Source organism: Aplysia californica, unplaced genomic scaffold, assembly GCF_000002075.1.
Source record: "Aplysia californica isolate F4 #8 unplaced genomic scaffold, AplCal3.0 scaffold00150, whole genome shotgun sequence".
NCBI classification, from domain to species: domain Eukaryota; kingdom Metazoa; phylum Mollusca; class Gastropoda; order Aplysiida; family Aplysiidae; genus Aplysia; species Aplysia californica.
The window spans coordinates 593,498-619,824 of record NW_004797420.1 but is presented as its reverse complement, the minus strand read 5'-3'; the positions used below and the strand labels follow the sequence as shown (position 1 = coordinate 619,824).

The window sequence follows — 26,327 nt, the reverse complement described above, 5'->3', positions numbered from 1 at the left end:
ACTTACTTGACATACTGAACTGCCCACATCTGTCATACAGGTGTGTTCTCTTGCTATTTCTCACAAACATTATCATATATCTTTCAGTCTTTCCAGTTTGTCAATCCAGGATCAAGTTTGGTAAACAGAAATTCTAGAAAATGCCCAACCCTCCAAGTGGTTGACTGCAAATGGCTTATGTCACCATCACTCTACAGAATAATGCGGGAATTGAACATTTTTTGCACAAATACAGCAAAGAGCTTAACCACAGATGCTGGTATTCTCACAGATTGGAGCCCTCAAAATTATTAAGTGTCAAGAAAGAAAATAAATCATAATAGTAAAAACACATACATCAACAGGGACAGTACATGACATATCAATAACAAAAGTAGTTTAATTTTCATGCAAGAACTTAAAAACACAGGGAAAAAAGGTTTCAATGGGTAGAGTTGATTTTAATTCATCCTAAATAATATGCCTCAGTCATGATCAGTTAACACCTGGCCTTTATTTTTCACAAGTTATTGAACAATGAATTCTGGAACACCAACTGAAAATCAGAAGTAGGACAGTTATCAACTGAGCATTCTTTGTTCATAAGTTTGCCAACAAGGAACAGCTGCTGACATGGCCAGTCAACTCTACTGACCAGACACCATGGAGCAGCATTAGTAGACAAACAATATTCCAACAGCAGTTTCACAGTTTGGGAAGCAAATTATTTTGTGAAAAGACCCATTGTGAGATGCTATTAAAGCCAAGTTCCTAGACACCACTGACAACTGATAGCAGAGCAGATCAACTCCTTTTATGTGTAGAAGTAAAAAGCCCCCCAAGACTCATACTCAGTCATAGTATAGTTGTATCGAAGCAGTCAGCACAAAGCTGCCGCCTGTTATGAACATACTGTGAACCACCAAAGTAAATCTGTTCTGACCACAGACAGTGACGGTCCCTAACAAGTGTAAAACTCAAAACTGATGAACAAATTACTTTTATTTTCGTACACTGTGGTAGCATTTATACTGGTTTTGATGGATTGTTAATGTTGTAGTATTCCACTCCGATTGACAAAATTTAGATAATTAGGACATAGGCTGCTTCTATACTGCCAGCCAGGGCCAGTCTAGGCTGAGAGGGACTCAGCATCCAAACAAAAAGACAGGGATAGTTAATAAAATAGACTTTCCAACATGAAAATTGAAATCACATCTTTATGCGCAGCAGCAAAGAGCCTTAACATTACATCACATACAGATGCCTTAGATGTGTTCTGTTGCCAACATACATTCTGCACACTGGTATTTTTTTGGTTTTGCCCATTCATGTTGGGTTTTTTTTGTTGCAAATATTTAAAAATTTTTGCAATTTGAGCTTTGAGTCACTTTTAACATGACTTAACTCGCGAATTCAAGCCTCATGAGGACCCCCCCCCCCGCAAAAAACCACATGGGCCCTACAGGTATTCAAACAGGTGTCACAATGAATAGTGCGCAGAGGATCAATGTGAACACAGTTGGACAGAAAATCATAAAGACATCTGGGTGATGAGGGAAAAACAAGGACAGAAAATGAGCAAGTATGAACAGGAGTGAACCTGCCAGTTGTCCACTAATCACGGTGAGAGTGATGCTTTGACTGAGGGGATGTCTATTCAAGTATCTAGCTCTCAAGTAAATTCCACAGTAACCAAGCTCAAGAACCTGCAACACCTGCAATCATTGGTTTCCAAGGAATATTCCATCAGGCTAATTGAAAATGGAATGTTCTCAAAAATTATTTGCAGAAATTTTAGCGGAGCATGGTAAAATCTCTTAAAAAGAAGACTAAGCACCATATTAAGTCATTATTATTCTTCCTTTGATAGGGCCTTTTTTCTTCTTCACTGTCTGCATTGTTTAGAGTCATGACCCAACAAATCGATGTGAGTACAAAATACATTTTTTTCTTGTAAAGTCTACAATGAATTTATATACACTATGAAACGACAATAAATTCAGGGAATGAAATGGCTTGTTTATGAGCAGTTAAACTTTCGTATGGAATGCTTAAGTATGGTACAGGACAACTAGTTATGTTACAAAGAACCTCACATATCTAGGAGCAGCACATAAGCCTACATTATTATATATACAATATGGCCAAACAAAAATAATTGAACATACATGCACTTTCTCTCACATATAATCTATTGAAAGGTGGATCTTGAAACTCTACAAAGTAAACATCTCTCATTCTTGCATTTTATCGATACAGAGCTTTCACCTTTTTCTCACCAACTACGTACTTCATATCATCAAGACAATCACCCTTACATACAATCTCTCGCTGCACACATACGCAACGACAATAACAAAACATTCATACAAAAGTAAACTTAAAAATAGTTGTTCTAACCCTGTACACAAGAACAAATCAAACATACCTACACAAGTTCTCCAAATCAGACAGACCAGCTTTATACTAAAAACCCCTCATACCACATCTATTATCGTTGTGGCAACAACAGACTGACATAATCATTAATACCAAAACAGACCAATGTACCTTCATCTTCACAAAAATAGACCAATATAATGACTTCATTTACATGATTGATATCATTTAACAAAATCTAATAAAAATACTAAAAGTTTCCTTGGAAAAATGTGTAAGTGTAAGGCACACTGTGCATAGTTGTAATATGATTTACTCAGATTTTCGATAGGTATTAACAAAACACAAGCCTAAATATATATCAAATCATTTTCAGTTTGAAAAATTTAAAAAAACTCCTCGGAATGACTGCTTTTGATTTGGTGGAGTAAAATTGTAAGAAAGTAAGAAATTTGGAATGGTAACAATGGCTGCCTCTGCTCATCCAACCTGCCGTGATATCATTAGTAAAACAGTCAATAACACAGGAAGGGCATATGACAGATGCGACGTGGGCTTATGTGCGTTATTACATCCATCTTGATTGTTGCAGTGGCAATGTCGTACTCGGATGTTGTAGGTGCCGTAGATTTCCTGACACTCTCTGCCTTCACGACGTCCAATTTCTCCTTCCTGCGCACACTGTCGAATGTATCGCACATCCCAATGGTCCTCTAGCCAGACTGATAAGAAAATAAAAGCAGTTATAAAAGGCATGTAAAAAATGGACTAACACATTATGGAAAATAAATTTATATAACCCGAACCCCATATCAGCTCATACTGACCTATGAGGGTTTTTTTTAAACTTCTAGTTAATGATGAAACAAAGATTCAGTAAAAACATTTACATGGGGCAAGAAGACAAGAAATTCCCTTTATGAATACCTATTGGGGAATTCAATTTTAATAAATCTGGTTTACATTTATTTTATTCTATCAGAAAAATTGTACAATTAATAAACTCTCAAAGCAAAAATCATTACACAATCACGCTATGGTATGACATGATAACAATGGATCAAAACACAACAGTACCTGGCCCTTGGGTATTTCTGTTTTTGCACTTTCCTTTTTTTCTGGAAAGCTATTTGTCAGTTTATGCATTGTATTTTATTTATCAATTTATGAGGCTAGGAAGCAAAGTGTCTTCACCATTGGCGGAGGTAAGAAAATGCAAAACAACAGTCGCAGAAGCAAATACCAGCAGAGCACCTACCAACCACACTCTGTCGAGAGTTTTCTTTCATGATGAACAACACTATCGTGAACAGCACTTTACTACAGTGGAATTCGGATTCAACAAAGTCGTCGGGCCTGACCTTCAATTTAGTTGAATCCGAGTATATTCGTTATAGCAAGCATGACGTTTCTGTGTAGATAATTACAGTTACAGGCACCGAGCTAGTTATGTTTTTATATATAATGCAGCCGATTTCCTCAATCAAAACTAGTTTAATTTCAAATGAGAGGCATTTTCATTTCTTTAATGCCATACCGAAGAAATGTTGGAAAATTCTAGGAAAATACGCTGAACTCTACCATGCAAAATGCTGAGCAAAATCTGATTAGTTCAAATGCACGCTTGTGCCATCTATCATCTACGACGTACCGTTTGTCAAACAAGCTGTGTTCCTATGTAGCGCCTAGCTTATGGCAACGTTCGATGCCACAGACCAGCACGAAATTCATTATCTGTAAACCTATGTCAAGACCAGCTTATCAATTGTAACATTAATGATCAGTAGTTGAGGGAGAAAAAAAAAAGAGTACTGTGACGCGTTTTTATCTCTACTGACTACTAGTTCTGGCGTTCCATGCGTCAAGCGTGTCCTGGCCGCCCGTCCGAGCCCAACACCCAAAGACAAGTGTGCGTGCCAATTACAACCGGTGTGTCGGTATGATAGAAGGCCATGAATTGGTCGCATAAGATATAATCAATAGGCAAAGCGAATAATGTTCATGATGCAGATGCCACAGGTGGTTTCCAGAAATAAATCAAGTTCGCAGCGCTAAAAAAATAAGTGAAGCCACGTCAGTAGGGACTTTTCACTCTGCAAGCAACTTCGTTGAATCCGAGCTTGCCCATTTATGTGTCAGTTGAAACCAAGTTATTCTTATTGATTCAGAAGAATTTTTTTTAAATGGGGAATCCAACTCCTTTTGTAGAATCTGAGTTCCACTGTATGTCAACAAAACATAAGATAGAACCCACTGCCATAACGGATGCTTTTTTTAAATCAAACATTGCCCATCCTGGAACGATGTCATTTTCAGGTCAAAATTTTCCATTAAAATATTATGAACTTACCTTCCTGTACCACCTTTCTACATTTAGTCTGGAAATCAGGACATTTCACCAAGTGCTGAGTCACGTTGTCAAACCAGTCCGCACAGTCAGCTTGGTGAAACGAGTTGCAGACAAAACATTGTATGGCAAAACCTGAAAGAGACATGAGGAACCCAAGGCTAGCAACAGCTCAAGATATTTGAATAATTCATAGCAAAATATAAAAATTTCTCTGTGCAAGACACAACTCCTTGTACAAAAGAAGGCTCTGCATAATGGTCACCAGCAATGGCAAACGAGTAAGATGTGCATTATGCTGTGATGTTGATGATTTATGTGTATGCCATTTATTATCTATTGCACGAAACATTTCCTCTGCAGGATCAACTAAATTGGAATTTTTGGAATTTAGATATCTTGAACACGTCAGGGGTTGAAAAATGTGTTCAACATAATAATAATTCGAGTAAACCGAGAAAATGAAAAATGAGAGAGACATAATGTGTCACGACCTGGTGGAATCAGGCGCTTGTCAATTTTGGGGCATGTGAGAGTTATTGATATCATCTGAAAGTTTATTCATTAGCCTTGCTTTCAATGAAATAAATATCCATATATCTTGAATAGAAGTCGAGATATTTGCGATTGAAGAAGATGGGGTAGCCCTGTTTCAGTGGTTAAATTAATGAGAAAATGGCCGCCAAAGTTTGTTAACTTCAATCGAGTACAAGGCGATTTGAATTTGAGACATGTTGTTTGGACAAATTAGAATAGGCTTCACGCGATGAGGTGTGATGCATCAGTGTGGGTGTTTGACAAAACAGTGCTGCCAATATATACACACAGAGAAAATAGAGCAATTCAGTTGGGGAATGACATATGTGAGGCATCGTGGTGGAAATCAGGCGCTCGTCAAAATGATGAAATCAAAGAAATCAGCATTTTTTTGGCCGATGGACACTTTTTTTTCTTTTTTTTTTTTTCCGGCTCAACACCTTTATGTCCATTTAAAAACACATTTTTGTGTGGATTGTACTGAAAAACATTGATTAAAGGCGCAAAAAATATTAATTGTCGGATCGCAAGGACTCTCAGGCTATGGAACTTACCAAATTTTGGCGGACACTTTCTCGCTAATTTTACCTGAAACTAGGTGACCCTGACCTCCTTCAATCGAAAATATTTCGACTTCTATTCAACATACAGCGGAGTCCACTTATAACGAGTCCGGAAAAAACGAGAAGTCTGTTATAAAGACAATATTCTAAAACCCCGTTTTTTTCTACTCTTCTTTACCTTTGTAAATAAAATACTGCTATAGTGCAATCAGACAAACATGCGAGTCGGTTATAACGGAATATTGATGCCACTGTGCACAGTGCATAGGCAAATTATACACAATTTTAAAAAACCCGCCAGCTGAAAAACTTCTCGGTGATCTAGTGAAACAATGGGAGAGCCAATATGTGTCAACAATGAAGGCCAGAGCGACTGAGTAGGGAGGGTGTGGCATGCGCAGACTAGCAGAACGCATCGTGTGATAGGCCAGTGTAAGCCTAGTTTAGATTATCAAGGCCTCTCCGATGCGGGGATGGAGAGGTCACAGCAATGTAATGAATGGAGCGAATTAGTGACGTGCGCAAGTTGATGGAATGCACCGCAGGGTGTGGTGGGGTGGGGGAAAACACAGCGGGCGAGTTAGCCAAGAGCCCTTTCTTTCTGATCGCCAACACGAGCAGTCAGTCAACATCGCCAGATCTAGCGCTAGAGAAAGAAACCTGATTCAATTTTTGATCAAGTAAGACGTACAGGTCATGTTGAAACCAAATCATCATCAGGGGAGATAGCAAAAGGAAATAAACAGAATCACAAAATCATAGATTTGGCCTACTTTACAGTTTCCCTTGAACTTATTACTGGATCCCTTATAGCGAGAATCCTGCTATAACAGACATTTTGCTCCGGTCCCCTCCCTCTCGTTATAACAGGATTCCCCTGTACATGGATATTTTTTGTCACCAAAAGGAAGGCAAATGAACAGGCTTTAAGATGATACCAATAACCCCATATATGTAAAAAATTGACGGGCGCCTGATTCCACCAAGTCGTGACACATATTTTTCAAGCTGTCTCTGAATTCCAGTTTTGTGCTTGACTGTACCGTCGACCTTTCCCTAACTAATGACAACCTGTCAAAGACAACTAACTGCACAAATGACCACTCCCCCCAACCCCCTCCCTTTTTTTCCAGTATTATTATTATAATGACTATGTTCGAGACAACCAACCACCAGTCAAAGAAAATTATTTTTCCCCTCGACAGTGATCATCTTGAACATGTTAGACTATATATATCACACGATTACACTGTTCACTATACATTGTGATAAAGTCACATGATGCTTTTTTCCTGTGTTTTGCCCATTCCACTTTTTGCAAATGAAAATGTTTTCAATTCGCCAAGTGTCACATGTGCTGTTGCACCCCTTTAGACATTTTGCAAAGAACTTAATTCATGGATTTCTTTAAAAAACCCTTAATTCAACTTAATTCAAGAAGTCAGGAAAAAAATAGTACAGACAGTGGACCCTGTGTAAGACGGAATCGCAAGGGAGCCAGAAAAAAATTCTGTCTTAGACAGGGGAATTTAGTGGCAGCCGGTGGGATCAAGGATCGCTTGTCCGATCGACAAGCAGAGGTCAAAATTTCACACCTCTCAAGTGCAATCCTATCTGATAACGACATTCATGCGTCAGTCTTACTTATCCAATTACTACCAGTGCTTGCCTTTCATAGGACCACTGCTAAACCAATTAAAAACAGAAACGTTTGAACGTCTCCTTTGCTTTCACCCTTAGCCCCACCCCTCACTGCCACCATATAACAAACGATTCAAGGAACTCTTTTCTTGGCCGGCCGTACGATCAGGTCGGCAGGCATTGGTCAATCTAATTTCACACCTCTGGCTTCCGGCTACCCAGGAAAGCTTCTGTAGTGGCTAGCTACTTGAGCACTCTCTCGGGCAGTTGTGAGATTTCACACCCTCACTACACTAACCATCTGCATCGCTCAGGGCTCACATGATGGGGTAACATCTACCCCCAAATTGCATCCCTACTCCCCTTCCTTGCTCAGCGGCATAGCCATAGTGTTAAGTTTAGAGCCGGCTGAACCAAACTTGCGAGTTTTATTTAAAATCAGGGCTGAGCGTGCAAAGAATTTTCCGTCTTAGACAAGTTTAACCCTCGGAAGGGAGCGGATTTTTCTTTCCGTTTCCACGTTGGCCAGGGTTCCGTTTTTTGCAGGTAATTAAAGAAGAGGAATATCAAGGGAGGGGCAGTGAGATTCCGTTAAGACAGGTTTCTATTAAGGCAGGTTCGACTGTACTTTGTCCGGAGCTTTTCCGGTAGTTTCCACCCCGCAATTGTTATTCGCTGGTTTTGGCCCAAGGAGTAGGGGGGTTTCAGGCCCCCCTGACCTCATAAAAATGGCCGTCGTTATTCGGAGTCCGAATAAAATTTTTTCATATTCGGACTCGAGTCCGAATAAAAAAAATTCTTATTCGGACTCGAATCCGAATATGAAAAAATGTTATTTGGACCCGGGTCTGGAAAAAAAGAAGTACGTCTTCGTTCTATAGATCAAACATTCAGTGCTTCCAATTTTCCGCCATTTTTTAGTTTCCCCCACACCTTATATCTGCCGATCAAATGCCCGCCGCCTCATTGATACGCCCCCCATCCCCCATGTTTCCCACTTTCTTTATTGTAGAAAAAGGTAAAATTGAAGATTAGCACACCACCTGGCACCTATACATTATGAGCTGTATAAAAAAAAAGAACGATTCGTTCAAATACACGTAAGCCTGTGTCATCTCGATTGTTTACCAAGAAAAAGTTGTGTTGCTGTGTAGAGCCGAGCATACGGCAACTTTTGATTCCATTAGACCAGCGCACAATTCATTACGTAGATCTACGTCAAGACTAGCTTATTATTGTAATAATGATCAGTTGCCGGGGGATAAAAGACAGACGCGTATGCGACGTTCAACGCCTGGACCGATAGTGCCCCACCCTCCCCGACATGCACACACAGCGACATGTGTGCAGGCCGCCCTTCCGACCCCGACACACGCTAACGAGCCATCTTCAATTGCTTCTGGTGACCTCTTGACAAATAAGAAGAGCTATAATTATAACTTTTCAGGCCGGCCTCAAATTTATCGTAAGATAAAAATTCGGCTCCTGCACAAAATGCCACTTTGCCCGAAGTGATCCCGGTCTCTACCCAGCCTGAGGCGAGTAACGAGTGAGGCGGGACAGGAGGTTGGAGTCACGAGTCACAGGAAGTCGTAAGTCGGAAGTGATGTCATGCTGGACAAGAATCAGAGTCCGAATAACATTTTTTCATATTCGGACTCGAGTCCGAATAGTCACTTCGAATAAAAATATGGTGGGGTGTTTGCCCCCCTGAATTTTAACATAATTTGATGTTTTGCAATAGCTCACCACGCATCAAACGTAGATCTAGATCTAGATGTAGGTCTGGCTCAAATAAGGGGGGTGGGAATTACCGAAAAAGCACACTTAGTACTTAGACTAGAGTCCAACTGCAAGAGCTGCGGAGGGCCACAGGGGAGCCCATGAACCACTTGTTGACCCACGACAAAAATTTGCTACTGCTGGGTGAGGGCGTATCGCACAAAGTAAAAATTTTTTACCCTCTGATCCCAGTCATAGGATCAGAGTATAGAGTCTAGATTCTAGATCTAGATATCTAGTACTGTAGAGTAGGCTACCATAGTCTTCTGAAGAATGGCATGGTTTGTTGGGATTTTATTTTGGTACAGTAGTAGATTTAGTACAGTACAGTGTGAGTAATTAAACTCCTCAAACTGTCATCAAAGTGAAGATTTTTTTCTGTCCCTTTTTTACTCAAGGTCTTCAGTATAGCTGCCTGTCATAGAGCACATCTTTTGGAGTGATTGCAGAATAAAACTTTCAATCGAGAAAATGAAACTGAAAAATCAGTGAAACACCGCCATTTTACAGTGTAAAAACAGGACATTCACTTCCGCATTTATGAAACAAGACTAACAACTGGCTCAAAGGTGTACAAACTGCTGCAAAAGAAATACTTACCTTCTTCCAACACCATATACCCCGCCACTAGAACACCAAGTACTACCACGAGTTTGTTCATGGTATTTTCAGTTGCCGTTGACGGCACCAACTTCTGAGCCTTTACACCTTTGACAACATACGAATATAGGTCACGTATCAGGATCAGGTAAGACTTCCGGTACCTATGAAACGAAGTTGCCATGAATTCGAAACTAAATTATACCTGCAAAAAATACGGTTTATTTTGTCAGAAACATTTTAGAAACAACATTTTCACAATTTTTAGATTAGAAATGACATAATTTATATTTTTTAAGGGGGCATCTGTATTGAGCAGCTTTCAGGTAAAATAAAGGTTCGCTCACCTGTGGAAGCGCCATCTACCTGGAGTTGTTCAACAGAGAGAGCGCCATCATGGCGTCCGAACGTGTTTGGACATTGCTGCTTCTTCTCATGTGTATCTCAGCAGGTTTGTTTCAAATCTTATTCTCTGCAGTAATTGGCTAGAGTTGTATATAGGGTGAAGAATTACGAAATATTAACTCCGTCTGGTTCGAGAGATTAGTTCAAAATTGATTAATTTTCACTTCTCGACAATCAGACCAAGATATCTACTTTCATATTGAATTGTTTACACCTGCTATTTCCGGGTTACCTCTATGAAACTTAACGTGTAACTTCAAATTCGTAGATATTCTCAAATGACTATTCCTTATTTCAGAGAATTGTAAAGCTTTTTAGGCCGAAAGAACACAATTTCAGACGATAGCCACTCAGAAATGGGGTCAATGGGTTGTTAACGTTTGTTTTTTTTAGAAAGAAGTGTTTTATTTTAGGCCACCTCTAGATCTAGGTGAGAATAGCTCTGTTGTTGTAGGCTTCTCGCCCAGGGTGAGAGGGCAAGCCTTTTGGCTATTCTCACCATGGTACCCCGTGTAAACCCAAGAATTCTACCCTTTTTATTGAATTCTGTGGTATAAACAAACGTTCCAGCACTCTTGTGTTGAATGTGCGATTTTGTCTGTGGGCATTGGAAATTTTTCAAGAGGGGGGGGGGGGGGGTGAGGGGGCGGAAGAGAGGGAGAGAGAAGGCCTCGTTCTAGTGAGAACTTCCAGGCAAATCAAAATGGCGACCGCCGTCTTTCGGCTCGATTTGAAAAGTGAAATAGCCGTAGCATCTTTGTAGACTGCCAAATTAGTTACTTTTCTTTTCTTGTGCTTATTATAGCATCTTTTTTTTTTACCTGTGTTTTTGTCAAATTCGATCATCCACACCGATTGACAGTATTCAGAAATTAGGAAAAACAAGCCGTTTCTCAGCGGGTGAGAATAGCCAACGCTGGCAAGTCTCACCCGGGGTGAGAGGTTGATCATATTTTTATTCTGACCTGGGGCTGGGGTGAGAATAGTCACTTCCTTTATTTTAATATTACGCAGCCTGGGGATAATCCGGTTTTGGCCCTAACGATAACTATGGAGTGGTTTTGGCTCCACCTACGATTACTTTTGGTTCTAAACGATTACTTTGGATGCACATATATGCCGATATGGACAGATATCACAAATTGCAAAACATCAAATTATATGGTTTAAATTCAGGGGCAGGAGGCATGCCCCCCTGAAACACCTCATGTTTTTATTAGGTCAGGGGGGACTGACATGTGGTCATCTTAGTCTTGGACGGTGTCATTGTAATTTAAAATACAAAAAAATAAGAGGGGGAAATGGGAAGTGGTCATTTGGACACGTGGTCATATGATTAGAGAGCAGGTAGGTTTGACTGTAGTTAAAATGATATTGAGTTGTGATTTCACCAAAAAGTTCCTTAATTTGAGCTGCTACGTGTTGGAAGTGACTCAACATGTTACAAGTTATTTCTATGTAATTCTACTTGTTGTCTGTTCTATGGTCTAACTTGTGCGGATGTGGTGTAAAACATTAACAATCAACTTCCTGTCTATTTCCTTCCTCAGGGCTGGCCATCCAGTGTTACCAATGTGACAGCAACGAGGACCAAACCTGCCCATCTGGCTATGGATTCGACAAAACTGTCAACGCCATGTTGGACTGCAATGGCTTTGAAGCTGACGTCCCAGGCCAATTTTGTGTCAAAATCTACCAGGAAAGTCCAGGATGTAAGTAATACACTTTGCTTTTTTTAAGGTAGTTGTTTTTTGTTTTTTTAATTTGAAGCTTGAACTGTTTGTTAAGTTTGGGACACTGGGCTTTATTTAAATTTTGTGATATATACCAAGCACATCAATCGTTTCGAGAAGACCCAGGAACCGGAAAATATATTTAGTATTGGAATTGTTTTTACAGGCTCTTGAATATTTGACTGCTGAAAGCTTTGATGACGTAGGTGACAGTTGTATGGGGCTCTTAGGATCAAGATTATTTTTGGAGAAAACAGTGCTACTGTCAAATTTCATGAGAAACTGAAGAAAAGAATTGAAAATCCCTATCCCCCTTTACTTGGCTATATAAACGTTGTTTTAGTTCAGTTGAATTGTGACAGTACAAAATTAAAGAGCACTTGAAGAGCAAGAGAATTTTAGAGCAGCAGCTAAAACAGACCCTGTCTACTGTTGTTTCTCTCAAACTATGCTTTGTGTTGCTCTTCTGTTGGATGTATTTAGTGTATAGTATACCAGTTTACACCATTCTGTACTGTAGTGGCTAGACTTTTCGTGATACAGTTAGTTTTAAAAAGAAGTTATTTCTTATATATTCATGTGGGGATGATATTTTATCGAATGCCTCCATCTCTCTGCAGGGAAGTAGCTTCCTGCTTGGTTTGGTTTGATGAAGCAGCCTTCCTTCTGAATTTATGTAATTTGTGTTAATGAGGGTGTAAAACCTTAACATCAATGTTGACCTGCATAGCGTGTTTATCTGTTCACACTGGTCAGCCGTTACTGGCCTCAGTGTGTGTGTGACTATCAAATTTTTTGGTGACCTTTATAACTCATGGTATCGGCTCAGCTTCTGTTTGTTCTCTCCTTTTTGTTTGTTAATTCAGAATTGGAATGATGACACCTTTGTGTCAGAGACAGACTAGTTGTTGCTTAAAGCTCTACTGTAAATATTGTGTTCCTTGGCAATAGCTAGATGCATTTCTAATACCAGAAAAAATTATCTTTCACACCAGGGGGTGGCTGGCAGAAGACTACACGCAGATGTGGATCCAGGACTTCCTTTGGTAAGGATCACCCCCCCCCTCTCTTTTTGTCAAATTTTTTACTTTTCGTGTAGTTCATAAATTCTTCTGTGGTCAGAGAGGGGACAACTGTCCCTGTTTCTAAAGTGTTACTGATGATATCAGTGCTTTGGACAAAACATGAAGGTCACAACTGCCCTCAAAAGAGAGTGCTCAGACCAAACGATACCATCAATATTGTGAGAAGGAAGCTGTGGTTATGTACGTTTTTTGGGGGGGGGGGTTTTGTAAGTGTTGTACTGCGCCAAAGATAGTACATAACAAGATGGGCCACTCAGCCAAAAAAGTGTCCGCCGGAAGTTCGCTCTTTGCTTCAGATGGCGCTGCAGTCTGTTTTGAAGCTCTCTTTCGTTTTTCCAGAAGAAGAATAGGAATAGCACCTCCTTGCGTGCGCAGATCGACTGCTGTTCATCAGCAGTACGAGTTCGTTCAGTGTGGAGTTTTAGTATTTTTTTATTTTAATGACCTCTTGCCTTTCATTCTAAAGTCAAATTAAATGAAGAAAACAATCACCCTTTCCTCCGGAAGAGGTTTTTTGTCAGCGTAACCATTTTAAAAAAGCGTTCTTCCTAAATTTATTTAAAAACTTGCTAGTTTCGCTCTGATTTTTTTTTAGCTCAAGTAGGGTAACTCTGTTCGCAAAGGGTGCGCTTTTGCGAAGAGGGCGCCACTGAATTTTGAGGACTCTTTTTTAATTGGCTCAAAGAGAGAAGTGGCCCCTCTTGTTATGTAGACTCTTTGACTGCGCTGGCGACTGCATAAGGTCATATGATCGCGTGGGACACATTAAACATTTTCTGTTTGTAGGAAATTTTGAATCATGCCCAAGTGACGGCCGAAGCCTTCTCTTATCGATTTTAGATCACCAAGGAATCTTTAATGTGCGCAACTTGCACAGGGGACCTCCAAGATTTTTTACCCTTGTCTGAGAAGGCTAGGTGTAGAATTTTCCTACCAGAAGATTACGGATGTGGCTGAAAGACAGCAGTAAGAAGGAGCCAAGGAGTAGCAGTAGAAAGGCTGCGGAAAAAGTCAGGAGCCCAGAGGAGGGGGGCAAAGGAGGTGAGGGGATGGGGGCAGAAAATAGAGACAAAAGCAGACGCAGAACATTGTTAGACAGTAGGAAAGGAGGTGAAAGGAGACAATTTTAGAGAAGAAAATTTTTCGGTCGCTACCCAGATTCAAACCTGGGACCTTTTAAATAAAAGGCAAACACCTTAACCTCTAGGCCATGAGAGCCCCCACCCTTTGTTTGAGGTCAAAAGAAATATATTCAGGGTTCCCGCGGCCTCCTTGAATTCAAGGGGTCCTTGAAGAATTTGCATTCAAGGAAAAATGTCCTTGAAAACTCCTTGAATTTTGCCAGATCGGACAGGAACACGTGTACAGGGTGACTGCCAGGCCCCGGGAATCCCGGGGGCCCCTGGAATTACCCGGTCATTTGAAAAATTTCGCAGAGAACCGGAATGCAACGGGAATTTGAAGAAATCTGTAAATTGCCCCGTGAAAGACCCGGGAAAATACATAAACGTTCTCGAATATTTGAAAACCAAATCCGATAACGTCCTTGAGTTCATTTTTGCCGGTCGCGGTTGTGATATAAAATTCATTTGGCCTTTCCCGGCCTGAGAGTACGTTACCCGCGCACAGGCGGTTATGGCGGCAACAAGTGGAAGTGTTATGTGTGATACCGAAGCTCGATCGGGAAAAATCCAGATCTACTTTCGCTTTCGTTACCACCTAGAAATTTGCCGGTAGGACCTATAGTAGTCTGATAGCGCCACATTTCTAACATGCAGGTTCTGCATTACAAACGCTGTGTCGCCATGAAAATAAATCGTTTGTCCTGTGCTGTCACTTGTGGAAAAAAAAGAAAGAAAAAGAAAGTTATACAAGCTTCTTGTCGGGCTCGCCATCGTGACCGGTCATTGAACCTGTGCATTTTCGTCACATCGTGAGTATCGGCGATGGTTGAGGTCACCAAAGTTCATGCAAAGTTTGAGCGCTGCGAAGTATAGGACTCGGGAATGGGGGGATTATTGATTTTTTTATTTTAAAGACGCACGCGGGGGAGGGGGGGGGGGGGGTGAAGGCAACACCGGATGACAAAAACTATACTTGGAAGCAGATTTTACTTTTCAGAATTTTGATTACTACTATCTAGATCTCAAACTCTCTGCAATGCGCGCGTTGGTGCAGGCCTTCGGGATCTGTCATACTCAAACCTTGTAAGACGTGTGTTTGTAACTAAAGGGTTCCCGTTTCATTGGGTAGGTGATAGTAAATTATATGTACAGTAGTCTCCGCCTAAGGTCCCGCCGCTTACGATCACGGTTCGCTTAAGATCCCGCTGTTTTAAGAAAACAGAATTTTTACTATACAAAAGTCACCCCAAAGATCCCGCTCTGATTCACTCTTTAGAAGGTCTACATTCAGCTAAGATCCCGCATTTCAGATTATAATTTGCAGATCAAAGACTCGGGCGGGCACAACCGATCAACCAAGGGGGAAAAGTTAAGTTAAGATCAATAAACTGTCCGTCGCGTCAAAGATCAGCCACTATCGTGAATGTGATCACATACACGTAAAACTCGATGAAGCGATGCAATGTTTGCCTCAGACTGGATCACACCGAGGTGTGAACTGACCGACACGTTTGTTTTCCCCACGTATCGCACTCACACCTGAGCTCTCACCCTAAACTTACATCACTCGCTGGGTGGGTAGGGCCTATACGTTCGCTCCAGGCGGGATCACATCGAATCGTGAACTCTTCCCCGACCATTGCAGCAGTTGTCTCTACTCCCGAATTTGCGAGACAGACTGAATTTTAATTGGTGTGTTCACAACGTAATGGTGTGTAACGACAAAGGGGGGGGGGGGGGACTCAGTCAGAGATGGCAAGCTATAAATTTTCGACAGGTAAAGGGGAGGGGCAGCTGGATAAGCGTAGATCTTGGGACTTATGATAGGATAATTCGTGAAATGGCACGCCTCATGCCACTATGCACTGTGATAGGTCATCAAGGTTAACCACTTTTTTGCTCGCCTTATGTCATAAACCCACCAAGGGGTCACGTCAGCTCATTTTAGAGAGGAGGGAGACCATTTTACCGATTGTGAGCCTTAACATGGGTCACCATAGATTCTTCCCTGGGTTCGTCGGTTAAGATCCCGGTTCACTTAAGATCCCGCATTTCTTGGCTCCCGAGCACCGGGATCTTAGGCGGAGACTACTGTATTGTATTCTATATTTGAGCTTTCTGTTCAAGATTTGCAGATTTTCAGAGTCACTGCGTCTTGCCCTCCCACAGTTTTTACACCTCTCACACTGAATAGGTCTACTTAAGACATTCATGTTATTACTCTATTTTTAGTTAGAGTAATAATTTTTATCTTTTACGTTTATTGTATAAACCTTGACACCCAAACTGGTTCTTGACAGTGGATATTCTGGTTCTAGGCCTTTTCTCAGGCTCAAAGCAAGATTCATTTTTATATAGTTTATATAGGGGAATATGATGAGGGGAAAATATAAATAAGTAAGAACTGACTGAAATACCTAAGTCACAGTATCCCAGTGCCACACTGACATGTTGCTGACTGGAATGTACCTACATGCGTGCGTGCGCACCATTCTGTGAATATATAATATATAAATGAAGCCTGCACTGTCATTGTTATGTAACATGCCCCTGGAGAATGGATGAGGCCCCCCCCCCACCGGAAAATTGAGAAGCCGGGTTGGCAGTCACCCTGCGAACAGTTTTTGTAGGGAAATCGAAACTATGACATGATTCTTTTCGAACAAGTGTAGACCTTCGAAAATAGGCTTTGGTCATGAATGTCTTGACCAAATCTCCTTGAATTTTAAACATTTCTCCTTGAAACCTCCTTGAAATCTCCTTGAATTTGGTGGGAAGTTCATGGCAGGAACCCTGTATATTATCATTGATGCCACAAGCCAGTGCTAATCGTGGATTCCTTTGATAATTAATTATTCCAACATGAGTTTTTCTGGACATCTTGGGGTTCAAGCCAACAAACTAGGGTATGTTCAAGTTTTTTTCCAACCAGAACCTCTAGCAGGTGGAATCTTTGTTCAATTTGATAAGGAAAAAAATATCAAGGGTTCATTGTGGGTGTTAAACCTGCTATAATTTATTTATTAATATCTATAATTAATAATTAATGGGGGGCTGAGAAAGTTCTTCCTTGGGTGATTGAACCGGTTTTCTTGTTTATATGAAAAGGTTTTTCTTATATATATGAGGTCAAGTCTCCGTAATCATGTCATCTATGTAAAGTGCTCAGACTTTAAACTTGTATGAGATAGAGCGTTGTATAAATTATGCAATCTATTATTATTATGTTATTTATAAATATGGATGTTTATGTTTGTAACATATGTATGGATGTTTGTGAAAGTCAATTCAATCTAAGGGCTATAATGAATAATATTGAAGAAAAAAGAATAAATGTGGTTGTCTGTATGGTGTCCTCAGGTGTGGCATGGGGCTGCCGGTGGTCCTGGGATTACACTGGAGTGTTCACAGAAACCTGTTACTGTGAGGATGCTGACGGCTGCAACAGTGCTAGGGACTCGAGGATACACCTTGGAGTAGTGTTCATCTGCGCTCTGATGTCTTTTGTACTTTTTATTTTGTCATAGCGAGGGAGCATAATGCGTGAGACTGGATGAGGTGTTATGCTGTTGTTCTTTTTACAATGTTACACAGAGATGTGCATGATAGTGTATTTGGTGTGTGTGTGTATTACTATATATATATGCAGGTGTAGAGAGAGGTATAGAGAATGTGTATGTGTGTGTCTGCTCTACCTTATGCCCACACATGTGAGAGAGAGCTTTTGTGTTTTATACGTACAATATTTTCGAAGCTGAGAGACCAGAATCTTCCTCCTTGTAGTTCTAAGGTAGGTTCATGTCCAGATACATTGTCTATGTCCTTTCTTGAGAGAACTAGCATCATTCCAACCATCATACCAGCCATCATTCCTAATAGTTGCTCTTTAAATTGTCGAGACATATTTGCGATGATGAAGTTGCGGCCTTATTGCTGGTTATCCTGTCTTCAATAATTTTTGCATTCTTGGGGATGGTTTTGTATGAAAGAACTTTTGTATGGTGTATTGGTGTATGTGCATGTTACTTTAGGCAAGTTTAATTTTTCTGAATGAGCTTTTATGTGACGTGTATGTGTTAATTTTGTCAGTTTTAAATCTGTGAGTGAGCAGTTCTAGGGTGTATCTTTGTATGCGTGTTTGAGTATTTGTTTGTGGTGAGTTTTCATGTTGGATGCTTGATATTCATTTGCGAGTTGTAAAATCAGATGGAAAATAAGTCAGTAAAATGGTGAAGGAAAAGGAGTTGAATGAAATGTGTCTGTATGTTTTTATGTAAGTGTTTGTGTGTGTGTGAGAGAATAAAAGAGAGCGAGTGAGAACTACAGATGGGACAGTGAATCTTTTTAAAATGTCAATACTGCAAGGCTTGTTCTGAAATGCAAAGCAAGTGTACTGAAGAAGTTACAAAAGCTGTGCCACCATTATATGCAACATATCATTATGTAACATAGCCTTTTCTGTTGTTTTTCTACAAGTTGTACATAAGTTGACATGCCTTGTATGTTTTTTACACATCATAGCTTTCATGTACCCTGCTTAGCCTCGGAGCAATTGAAGTAGTTTTACATTCATTCAGTTAGTGTAAAATGAGATCACATAACATCCCAGATGGAGGATATTCCCTATTTTCATAGTGATGGTTAACCCAAAAAAATCTTATTCCAAGTTTTAATTATTTATTTGTGAAACATTCCAGTTTTATTTTAAATCTTTCTGGGGTCTTTGGTTGATTTTTATTATCTTAAATCTCTCTGCACTGCATTTCAAATATTCTATGCCAGAGTGAAAGGATGGGGAAATATAATTTTGATTTTTGAGGGCAGCATTTAAATAAGAACTAATGTCACAAAACATGTTATTTATTCTAGTTATGTGACTACTTATATGATTATGCATTGTACTGTAAATGATACTAAAGTTTATGCTGTGACTTTATCAATCTCTCTGCTGAATCATAGGAATCAACCAAATGTTTATGTGCATTCCACTGTATTTCTAATGTCGATAGATGACCTGTCTAGCTTTTTTGTAAACAAGGGTGAGAGATGGAGGGATGAAGTGGGGGGAGATGTATCCAAATTTCCTGAAGTCTTTAACAAAATTTTAGTGGGGGAGGAATATGAAAATGTATTCAAATATTTCGGGCGTCATTTAGATCCTGTTGTAAGTTACGATTAATAAACATTTTTTATAGTATTCACTTTTTCTTGTGTTTTCCTTCTTTAAATTATATATTGTTTTGCAAATTGTTCTCAAGTTCATAGAGAAAATCTTTCATAAAGGCAGTTAACTGTGTTTGCCTCTGCCAACTTTTGCATTTGTGTTGAGTTATTACTACATTACCGCCGCATCTGTCCTGTGACTTCCTAACAAGACTGAGATAAGTTGTTCGTCTCAGCCTAGCCAAGACTCACATATTCATATATTGATATTTGTATGCTCCCGATAGACAGCAACGTGTCCAGATGGAACCCAGAAGTTAACATTTGTGATGATCTTTTAGCAAAGGGAGCTATTGTGAAATGGTATGGTATTCATGCATGAGCCTTTTTCTGCAAGATGTAACTCGGTAAATAAGCACTATAATTAAAACCAGAACTTTTAAATGCATGTTTTATGAGGCGACAAAGGTACATACATCTGGTCTACCAAAATGAGCCATTTGGTGGATGGCCAGCTGCCCAGTCCTGTAAAAACTCTTTTTAAAAGTACAGAAACAGAGTGGGTACAGAAGAGAGGGAAGAACTGGAATAACATCAAGAGGCTAGCCTAGGACAGGGAGAGGTGGAAAGGTTGTGGCCTGTTCCCTGATGTAGAGGGAGAAAGGCAATGATGATGATAATGTAGAAGTAGATGGTGTGAGCTGTTCTTCTTATAGTCGGCAGAATTTTCTATTTTGATTTATACTTCCCAACTTCATGGGGGAAAAACTCCATAGATATTTCAGAGTATAGCCCTCCTGGTCTAAAGTCCTGTTTGTTTTATCTCTCCTTCATTCTTATCTTTTTCTTCTGACTGATAATATAGGACAGGACCATCTGTGTCCTTTGGGATTTTCTTCTTTCAAACAAATGTGAAGCAGAATAAAAGACTCAGCTCGGCATAGTTTTACCATCATGCTGATGGTACATGAAGTTTGAAACTTGGCTACATGATATTCTGATATATCACGTTCAAGTGATTCCGTATCTTTGGGGGTGCTGTATCCAGTAATATTTCCCTTGTGAAGCTGTAATGTTCTGCACAGACAGGACTGGGCCAGTGCAAGAAACAAAGGGTTATTACATTATTGTTATTAACTGATTCAGTGTTGAGGAAAGTGTTTTTCTAAACACTCTGCTGACTGTTACTGTAAAATCGTTGAGCATGTTGTTGCAGACCAACTGCAGGTAGCATATTCATTCACAGACAAATCCACACACGCACACACACAAATACCCACACTCATGCTTCTGCGCTCACACACACTTGGCATTTGTTTGCAGCCAATAATTGGAATCTAGCTGTGTGAGTGACAGTTTTCATCAGTAACGCCAAACTCTCTTCTTAGTTTCCGTGCTGTTAGTAGTGTTAGTGAATCCTGAGAGTGCAAAGTGCAAAGGGTTCATAATTTGGATACATCTTGCTGTGTACTTAATCTGTGACATCATAGACAACTGTCAGAAACTGCTGTAGTAATGAGTCATGTAACTTAGTACATTGTAAGTGTCTGTCTCATGGCCAACTTCACTTGAAGGGGATTGAGACGCTCTGAACAATGTTGTGCAAGAACCTCAAGTGTGGAGCTCTGTGAGGAAACATTCCTTTTTATTTCAAAATTTTGCAGCACACAGTATCACAGTGATTTTCATAAAATTCATTTCACAACATTACCAGCAGAAGGCCATGCCTTGTTCTAACATGCATAAACCTCAGTATATATGGTTTTTGTAAAATATACAAACACAATGCATAGCCACAAAAAGACTATGTAACTGTACAAATATATTAATGTATGCTAATAAGTATATATATATATATATATATGAATTATAAACATATATAGACTTTATCAAAACGCAATATATCAAAACGCAATAAACATCTTTGACTTTGTCCACAGGAAAACATTAGACTCTACTTTTATAACGAGAATAAAATATAACGAGCTCTCTCCCTCTTAACATGCAGACTTAATTTTCATTGTTTCAAAATAAAAAATAAATAAATTGACCATAAGCTATTATGGTGCAAAAATAGTAAATAGGGTATTTCAATTTGATCTGACCATTGCTTTTTGAAGAGACATTTTTTATTCCAGAAGCAGACATTTAATTTCCCCCTCTACACTGACCCATCACTGGTGAAAAACTAGTTTGTTTATGGCTAAGAAAGCAGTGTCATGATTGCTGAATGTTCAGCATTAATACTTTATGAAAATGGGGCAGGTAGATTCCATAATATATAATATATATATATTATATATATATATGTATGATGAGGTGAATAAAAATTTGCATAAATACAAAATCACATTTTTGGCATAACATAACATGTGAAACACACGTATCTAAATTTTTTTGGACTGACAGGTTGTACATATTAAAACTTAAGAAAGACCTCACTATTCCCAGATAGACCCCAGGTAAAAGACATCAGCAGTTCACCCACAGGACGTAAGTATGACCAAATCTAGGTGTAACACGGAAAAAGATTTTTAAAAAGCAACAGCATGGACCCAACAAGGAAAACAGATGGCACCATATTTAAAAGAGACTTTGTCACACTGGAAAAGGTTCCGTGCTCAAAACATATCCATCCTAACGAAGAAACATTGTACTCTTGATAATTCAGCGACAAAACCTGCGTACATCACCCCCCCCCCCAGTTCAAACAACCAAACCCATCAATCTGGAATGCATACGAGTTCTGTTATCTATGAAAGTACTTGAAAAGTTTTGCTCTTCCACAGAGCAGGGTAACTTACGCACCAACAGTTATATACACTACACATCACATTAAAGTTCGAAATAAAAATAATCTGTTCTTCCCAAAGGAACTCCAGCTATCTACAACTTATGATCTCCTCAGCAGAGATTCTCCAAGCTCTGAACTCTGGGTGAGCAAAACAAAATTAAGTACATGTAGTTTCTGTACAACTTACACTAAGATAGTAACACAGACCGTGGCCATTTTTATAAATTTCTACATATCTTCAGTGCCAGGAACTCTGTTTTGTACTATAGAACAGCCCCAGATATAATATACTTGTGCTAAACCATATCACTATCAGTATTAGTATTAGCCCCTGAAGTTCTGAGCCTCAGTGACCTGCCTTGTACTTGTACCCTAATACCAAACTGTTTTACCCTGACAACATCACATTTTCCTTCATGAGATCGATATGACCAGCACTAATGATATCTGTAACAACAGACAAAAACACTGCTAAAACAAGTCCCTATGAAAGAAAACAGAGTCTAAGACTCAAAAGTTTGGAAGGAATATATAGGAGAACAAAGTTTAACTGGCTCAGCATAATATGACGGACTAGCAAAAATGAACACTACACAGCAAACTTACTAAACAAAGCAAACAGCCAGAGATGTTCCGTTCTAGATGGGAAAGTGACAAGGTATTTGGAAAGCCACATACAACTTTATAAATGTACATGTATAAGTTAATAGTATAAGTGTAAGGCTTACTTTGGTTTAAAGAAACTTCTATAAAGGTTAAAACAAACATGATTATCATTTTCAGCAACCTTATAAAAGGCAAAAACATTGTCCTCTCTCAGTGCACTTTTAATTTCAAGACTTTTTTGAGCATCTCTCAAAGACATACATGGTAGGAGAATAAAACAGGTTTTAAAAAGTCAGCAGCACATGTTCATCATCACATTTAAACAAAAGTAATATTAACACATTTCATAATACACAAAATCAGCATGGGGAGAGAACAGTGATCTGCTCACAATGAAGGCAAGCTTTCAGTTTCACCGAGGCAGCGGCAAAGTGGTGCTTTGCTTAATGCATAGCAAGTTACATCAAAACAAAGGGACTGCTTTGCATTGACAAAGCTGACCACCTCCAAACGAGACAGACATCCATTATGGGGCTTACGCTGAGAATACCTTCCCCTACCTCAATATTTTGGCACATTCCCCACACCTGCCCCGAACTTTTGACACACCCTCACACTCCCCATTCTTGTCCCAAACCTTTGGCAGATACCTGCACTAAAAAAAAAGAGAGAAAGAAGCAAAAATGCCATATCTCTTTTCTCCAAATGAAGAATATCACTTATTCAATATTGCTTTAAGAAGCAACACAATTTAATACATGTCCCTTTGATAGCTTCTTCCTTTGACAAACAAACTGAAAACCAAAATTTGAGCTTGAAACAACTGTAAATCAACTGTTTGACAGGACTAGACACTATGTCACTTACCATACACAAAGAAGAACTGTATGTATATACATATATCACTTTCATTTAAAGCTCATTTCTCATGGCTACCTTAAAGGCATTACATGTGTTACATTTTCAAACCTTTGAAATATTTCTCCAGCAGAACTAGAAAGAGACAGGCTCACTATTCTAAGGATGATATTCTATGGTAATACACACATAAAAACATTAATGGGCTAGCTGTAAATTCCCAAAGATGTGTATGAAAAAGCAACATAAGTACAATGAAGCCCACGAACAATGAGCTCATTAAACTACTTGAAAGAATGAATAATGATTTGGGTCCAAATTAAAATCTTTTGCATTTCTCCTCTTATTATAACCTGTGAAAAAGACCAAAAAAACTGAGCTTGAACACTGGTTATTATAATTAGAAGTCGGCACCACAGTAGGAGAATTCCAATTTTCAGAATGGCTGTCATTTTCCCTGGCCTTGTGCTGTGCTGGGAAGGGTCTCAGTCATCCAGCTGACACAGACAGGCCACACCTCGGTTGATCCAGTGGCTCTCAGGCTTGTCGGACAACAGCTTGATAAACATGACAAAGTTTGTGGAGTGTCCCGTCGTCGACAAAGTACCACGACGGGCACTTGTCTTGTACACAGGACACGTGTAGCTTGGATTATCTGCAAATTTGCTCATCTCATTCGGTTTGAGCCAAATCTGGAAACATTTGAGTTAAGAAAAATCAAAAGAACACAAGAGAATCAGAAAGAGAACTTGGCCTAAATTTGTCAGAAGAAAACCATCACAGTGGCGACTGCGGTAGAAAAGTAGAAAGAAAGACTGAAAGAACAAATGGATGAATAGAAAGACTAGTGGAGGAAAAACATAAAGAAAGAAGTAATGAAAAACTTGACAAGGATTCAAGGAAAGACACAAAGAGAGAGGTAGTAGGATATTATGAGTCAAGGGACAGTGAACATGAAGACCTCAAGCATGAAAACATGTTTAGGGAAGACTTAATTAATCAGGCTGAATCTAAACTTAGTGCAAGCACTGGATCAATGTGTATGCTTGTGAGTTTATATAAATTTGTGTATTATTGAGAGTAAAATTGTGGACTATAATTGTTCTGCATCCTGCTTGATACAATTAATTAGATCATCCACAAGGCAAATCTCTGGCTGAGAAAGATATGGCATATCAACAGAAAGATGATACTCAATATAATAAAATTCCTCACAGGGGAATCAAACTCTTGTCTTTTGCAGGCAGGGACGAAGTATCTATCCATTACACCACAGATGCCCGTTATGTATCAGCACACCTAGAAAAATGTGTATCATCAACAAAGAATCAGGACATAACATTGTCTCCTGATCCTTTGTAGCTGTGGTGTCACACAATTGCCTATCACACAGAAGCATGTGCTTGAATTTAAGTTAGGAATAAATATTTTCCAAATTCGAAGCCAATCTGTTTCCTCTAAGACCCATGTTCTGAAGGGGGACCAGGGCTTCTGATGTGATGAAAAGCTAAAGAGTTTCAACGAGGGTCTCAAACAACAACAGTAACAACAACTGCAGCAAACGTTTTTGTGCAAGGATACACAAGGCATCAGATCAAACAGCATCTTGGGGGCTGACTCTCCAATGACCATGTTCTCCCTGTCCCACTTGGCACCCTCCATAAAGAGACCCTGTGGAAACATGGCAGACAAGGGTGGAAAACCTTTCAATCATCAGCTCAACGGACCGATCCTAATGCTGATACAAAAAATACAGTAAAAAAAGTCAAAATTATGGCAAATTATAACAAAGAGTTAAAATTATGAAAAGAAGAAAAAAGAGGGAAAAATAATGAAAAAAAAAACCCCGCATATAAGAGTAGACAGTAATGAAAATAACATGATAAAAGAGTCAAAAGTAAGTGAATGTAAAAAGTCAACGTGTAACTTTCATAATCAAATGATGAAAATCCACATAAATGAAAACATGACATGCTTCTTACATATGGCATGCACATAAATTTATATGAATAGGTACCAGAAACTAAATTTTCAAAGTAGCTATATGCCAAATTTATCTGTTCCATATAAAAGGCCTATACTGTCCTCAGAGAAATTCGCGCCCACAACCCGCAAGTTGCGCGCGCAACTTTTGCCCTCAGCGCAACTTTCGCGCAACTTTTACCATTTTCGTGAATTCGCGAATTTTAGCCAATTTCCCGAAAAAATTTGGGAAAATAATAGTAAAATTTCTTTAAAAACACCGAAATTTTCTTCCACGACTTAAAATAACGACGCCAAGGGGGACAATTCGCTCCTTTGCACTACGGGGTGCCCGCCGCTGCCCAGTGACCCGGACCGGGTCAGGTCGGGTCGGGATGATCACCCGACTCGTCGCCTGAAAACAATGTGTTTGTTTTGAAGCAAAGAGTCGGGCGCGATCGACTTGTGCCACGATAGCTGCTTTGCACCGTCAATCTGGCGAGCAAACCGACCCAATAGTCTTGATAGGACTGAATCATCTTCTAGTCTAGCTAGATCTAGATCTAGAGTAAATATCAATTGTAAACATGGGCGTCTGATTATTTAGCTTGCTTGGTTCCCTTGCACCAGGTAGATAGATCTGGTATAAAAATTTGTGACAGACTTTAAATCTTAGGCTCGAAGGCTAAACATGGATCGATTCATCCAAAAAACCCATAAAGGGGACGTTCAAATAATATCATCTTACGCCTGGAAAGGGATGGGG

General features: G+C 39.5%; 3 protein-coding genes across 3 annotated transcripts in view; 1 reads left to right on the top strand and 2 right to left on the bottom strand.

The window, feature by feature from the left end:
* Positions 1 to 414: 414 nt before the first annotated feature.
* Positions 415 to 10,030, bottom strand: LOC101860891. Its single transcript, XM_005097242.2, has 3 exons — positions 9,832 to 10,030; positions 4,712 to 4,843; positions 415 to 3,083 (listed from the first exon to the last, which is right to left on the bottom strand). The coding sequence occupies exons 1-3, from the start codon at positions 10,013 to 10,015 to the stop codon at positions 2,842 to 2,844; spliced, it is 558 nt and encodes a 185-aa protein (XP_005097299.2). The 5' UTR covers positions 10,016 to 10,030; the 3' UTR covers positions 415 to 2,841.
* Positions 10,031 to 10,122: 92 nt separating this feature from the next.
* LOC101860650 lies at positions 10,123 to 19,379 on the top strand. Its single transcript, XM_005097241.3, has 4 exons — positions 10,123 to 10,282; positions 11,787 to 11,948; positions 12,965 to 13,015; positions 17,539 to 19,379. Exons 1-4 carry the CDS (start codon positions 10,228 to 10,230, stop codon positions 17,703 to 17,705), a joined length of 435 nt encoding a protein of 144 aa, XP_005097298.1. The 5' UTR covers positions 10,123 to 10,227; the 3' UTR covers positions 17,706 to 19,379.
* A 3,567-nt stretch (positions 19,380 to 22,946) lies between these two features.
* Positions 22,947 to 26,327, bottom strand: part of LOC101846578 (dynein heavy chain 3, axonemal) — a gene marked incomplete in the record, with an annotated part of 78,386 nt that continues 75,005 nt past the window's right edge. The window contains 2 exon segments of the mRNA XM_013081885.2: positions 22,947 to 24,291; positions 25,181 to 25,270. Of these exon segments, the coding sequence (XP_012937339.1) occupies positions 24,085 to 24,291; positions 25,181 to 25,270 (297 nt within the window).

Excerpts from the sequence above, each read along its gene's own strand:
- LOC101860650 (XM_005097241.3), top strand. The coding sequence starts at position 10,228 with ATGGCGTCCGAACGTGTTTGGACATTGCTGCTTCTTCTCATGTGTATC. Across the intron at positions 10,283-11,786 it reads TCTCATGTGTATCTCAGCAG|GGCTGGCCATCCAGTGTTAC; the intron begins GTTTGTTTCAAA and ends TTCCTTCCTCAG. Across the intron at positions 13,016-17,538 it reads TGGATCCAGGACTTCCTTTG|GTGTGGCATGGGGCTGCCGG; the intron begins GTAAGGATCACC and ends TGGTGTCCTCAG.
- LOC101860891 (XM_005097242.2), bottom strand. The coding sequence starts at position 10,015 with ATGGCAACTTCGTTTCATAGGTACCGGAAGTCTTACCTGATCCTGATA. Across the intron at positions 4,844-9,831 it reads GTATATGGTGTTGGAAGAAG|GTTTTGCCATACAATGTTTT; the intron begins GTAAGTATTTCT and ends TGTCTCTTTCAG. Across the intron at positions 3,084-4,711 it reads TAGAAAGGTGGTACAGGAAG|TCTGGCTAGAGGACCATTGG; the intron begins GTAAGTTCATAA and ends TTTTCTTATCAG.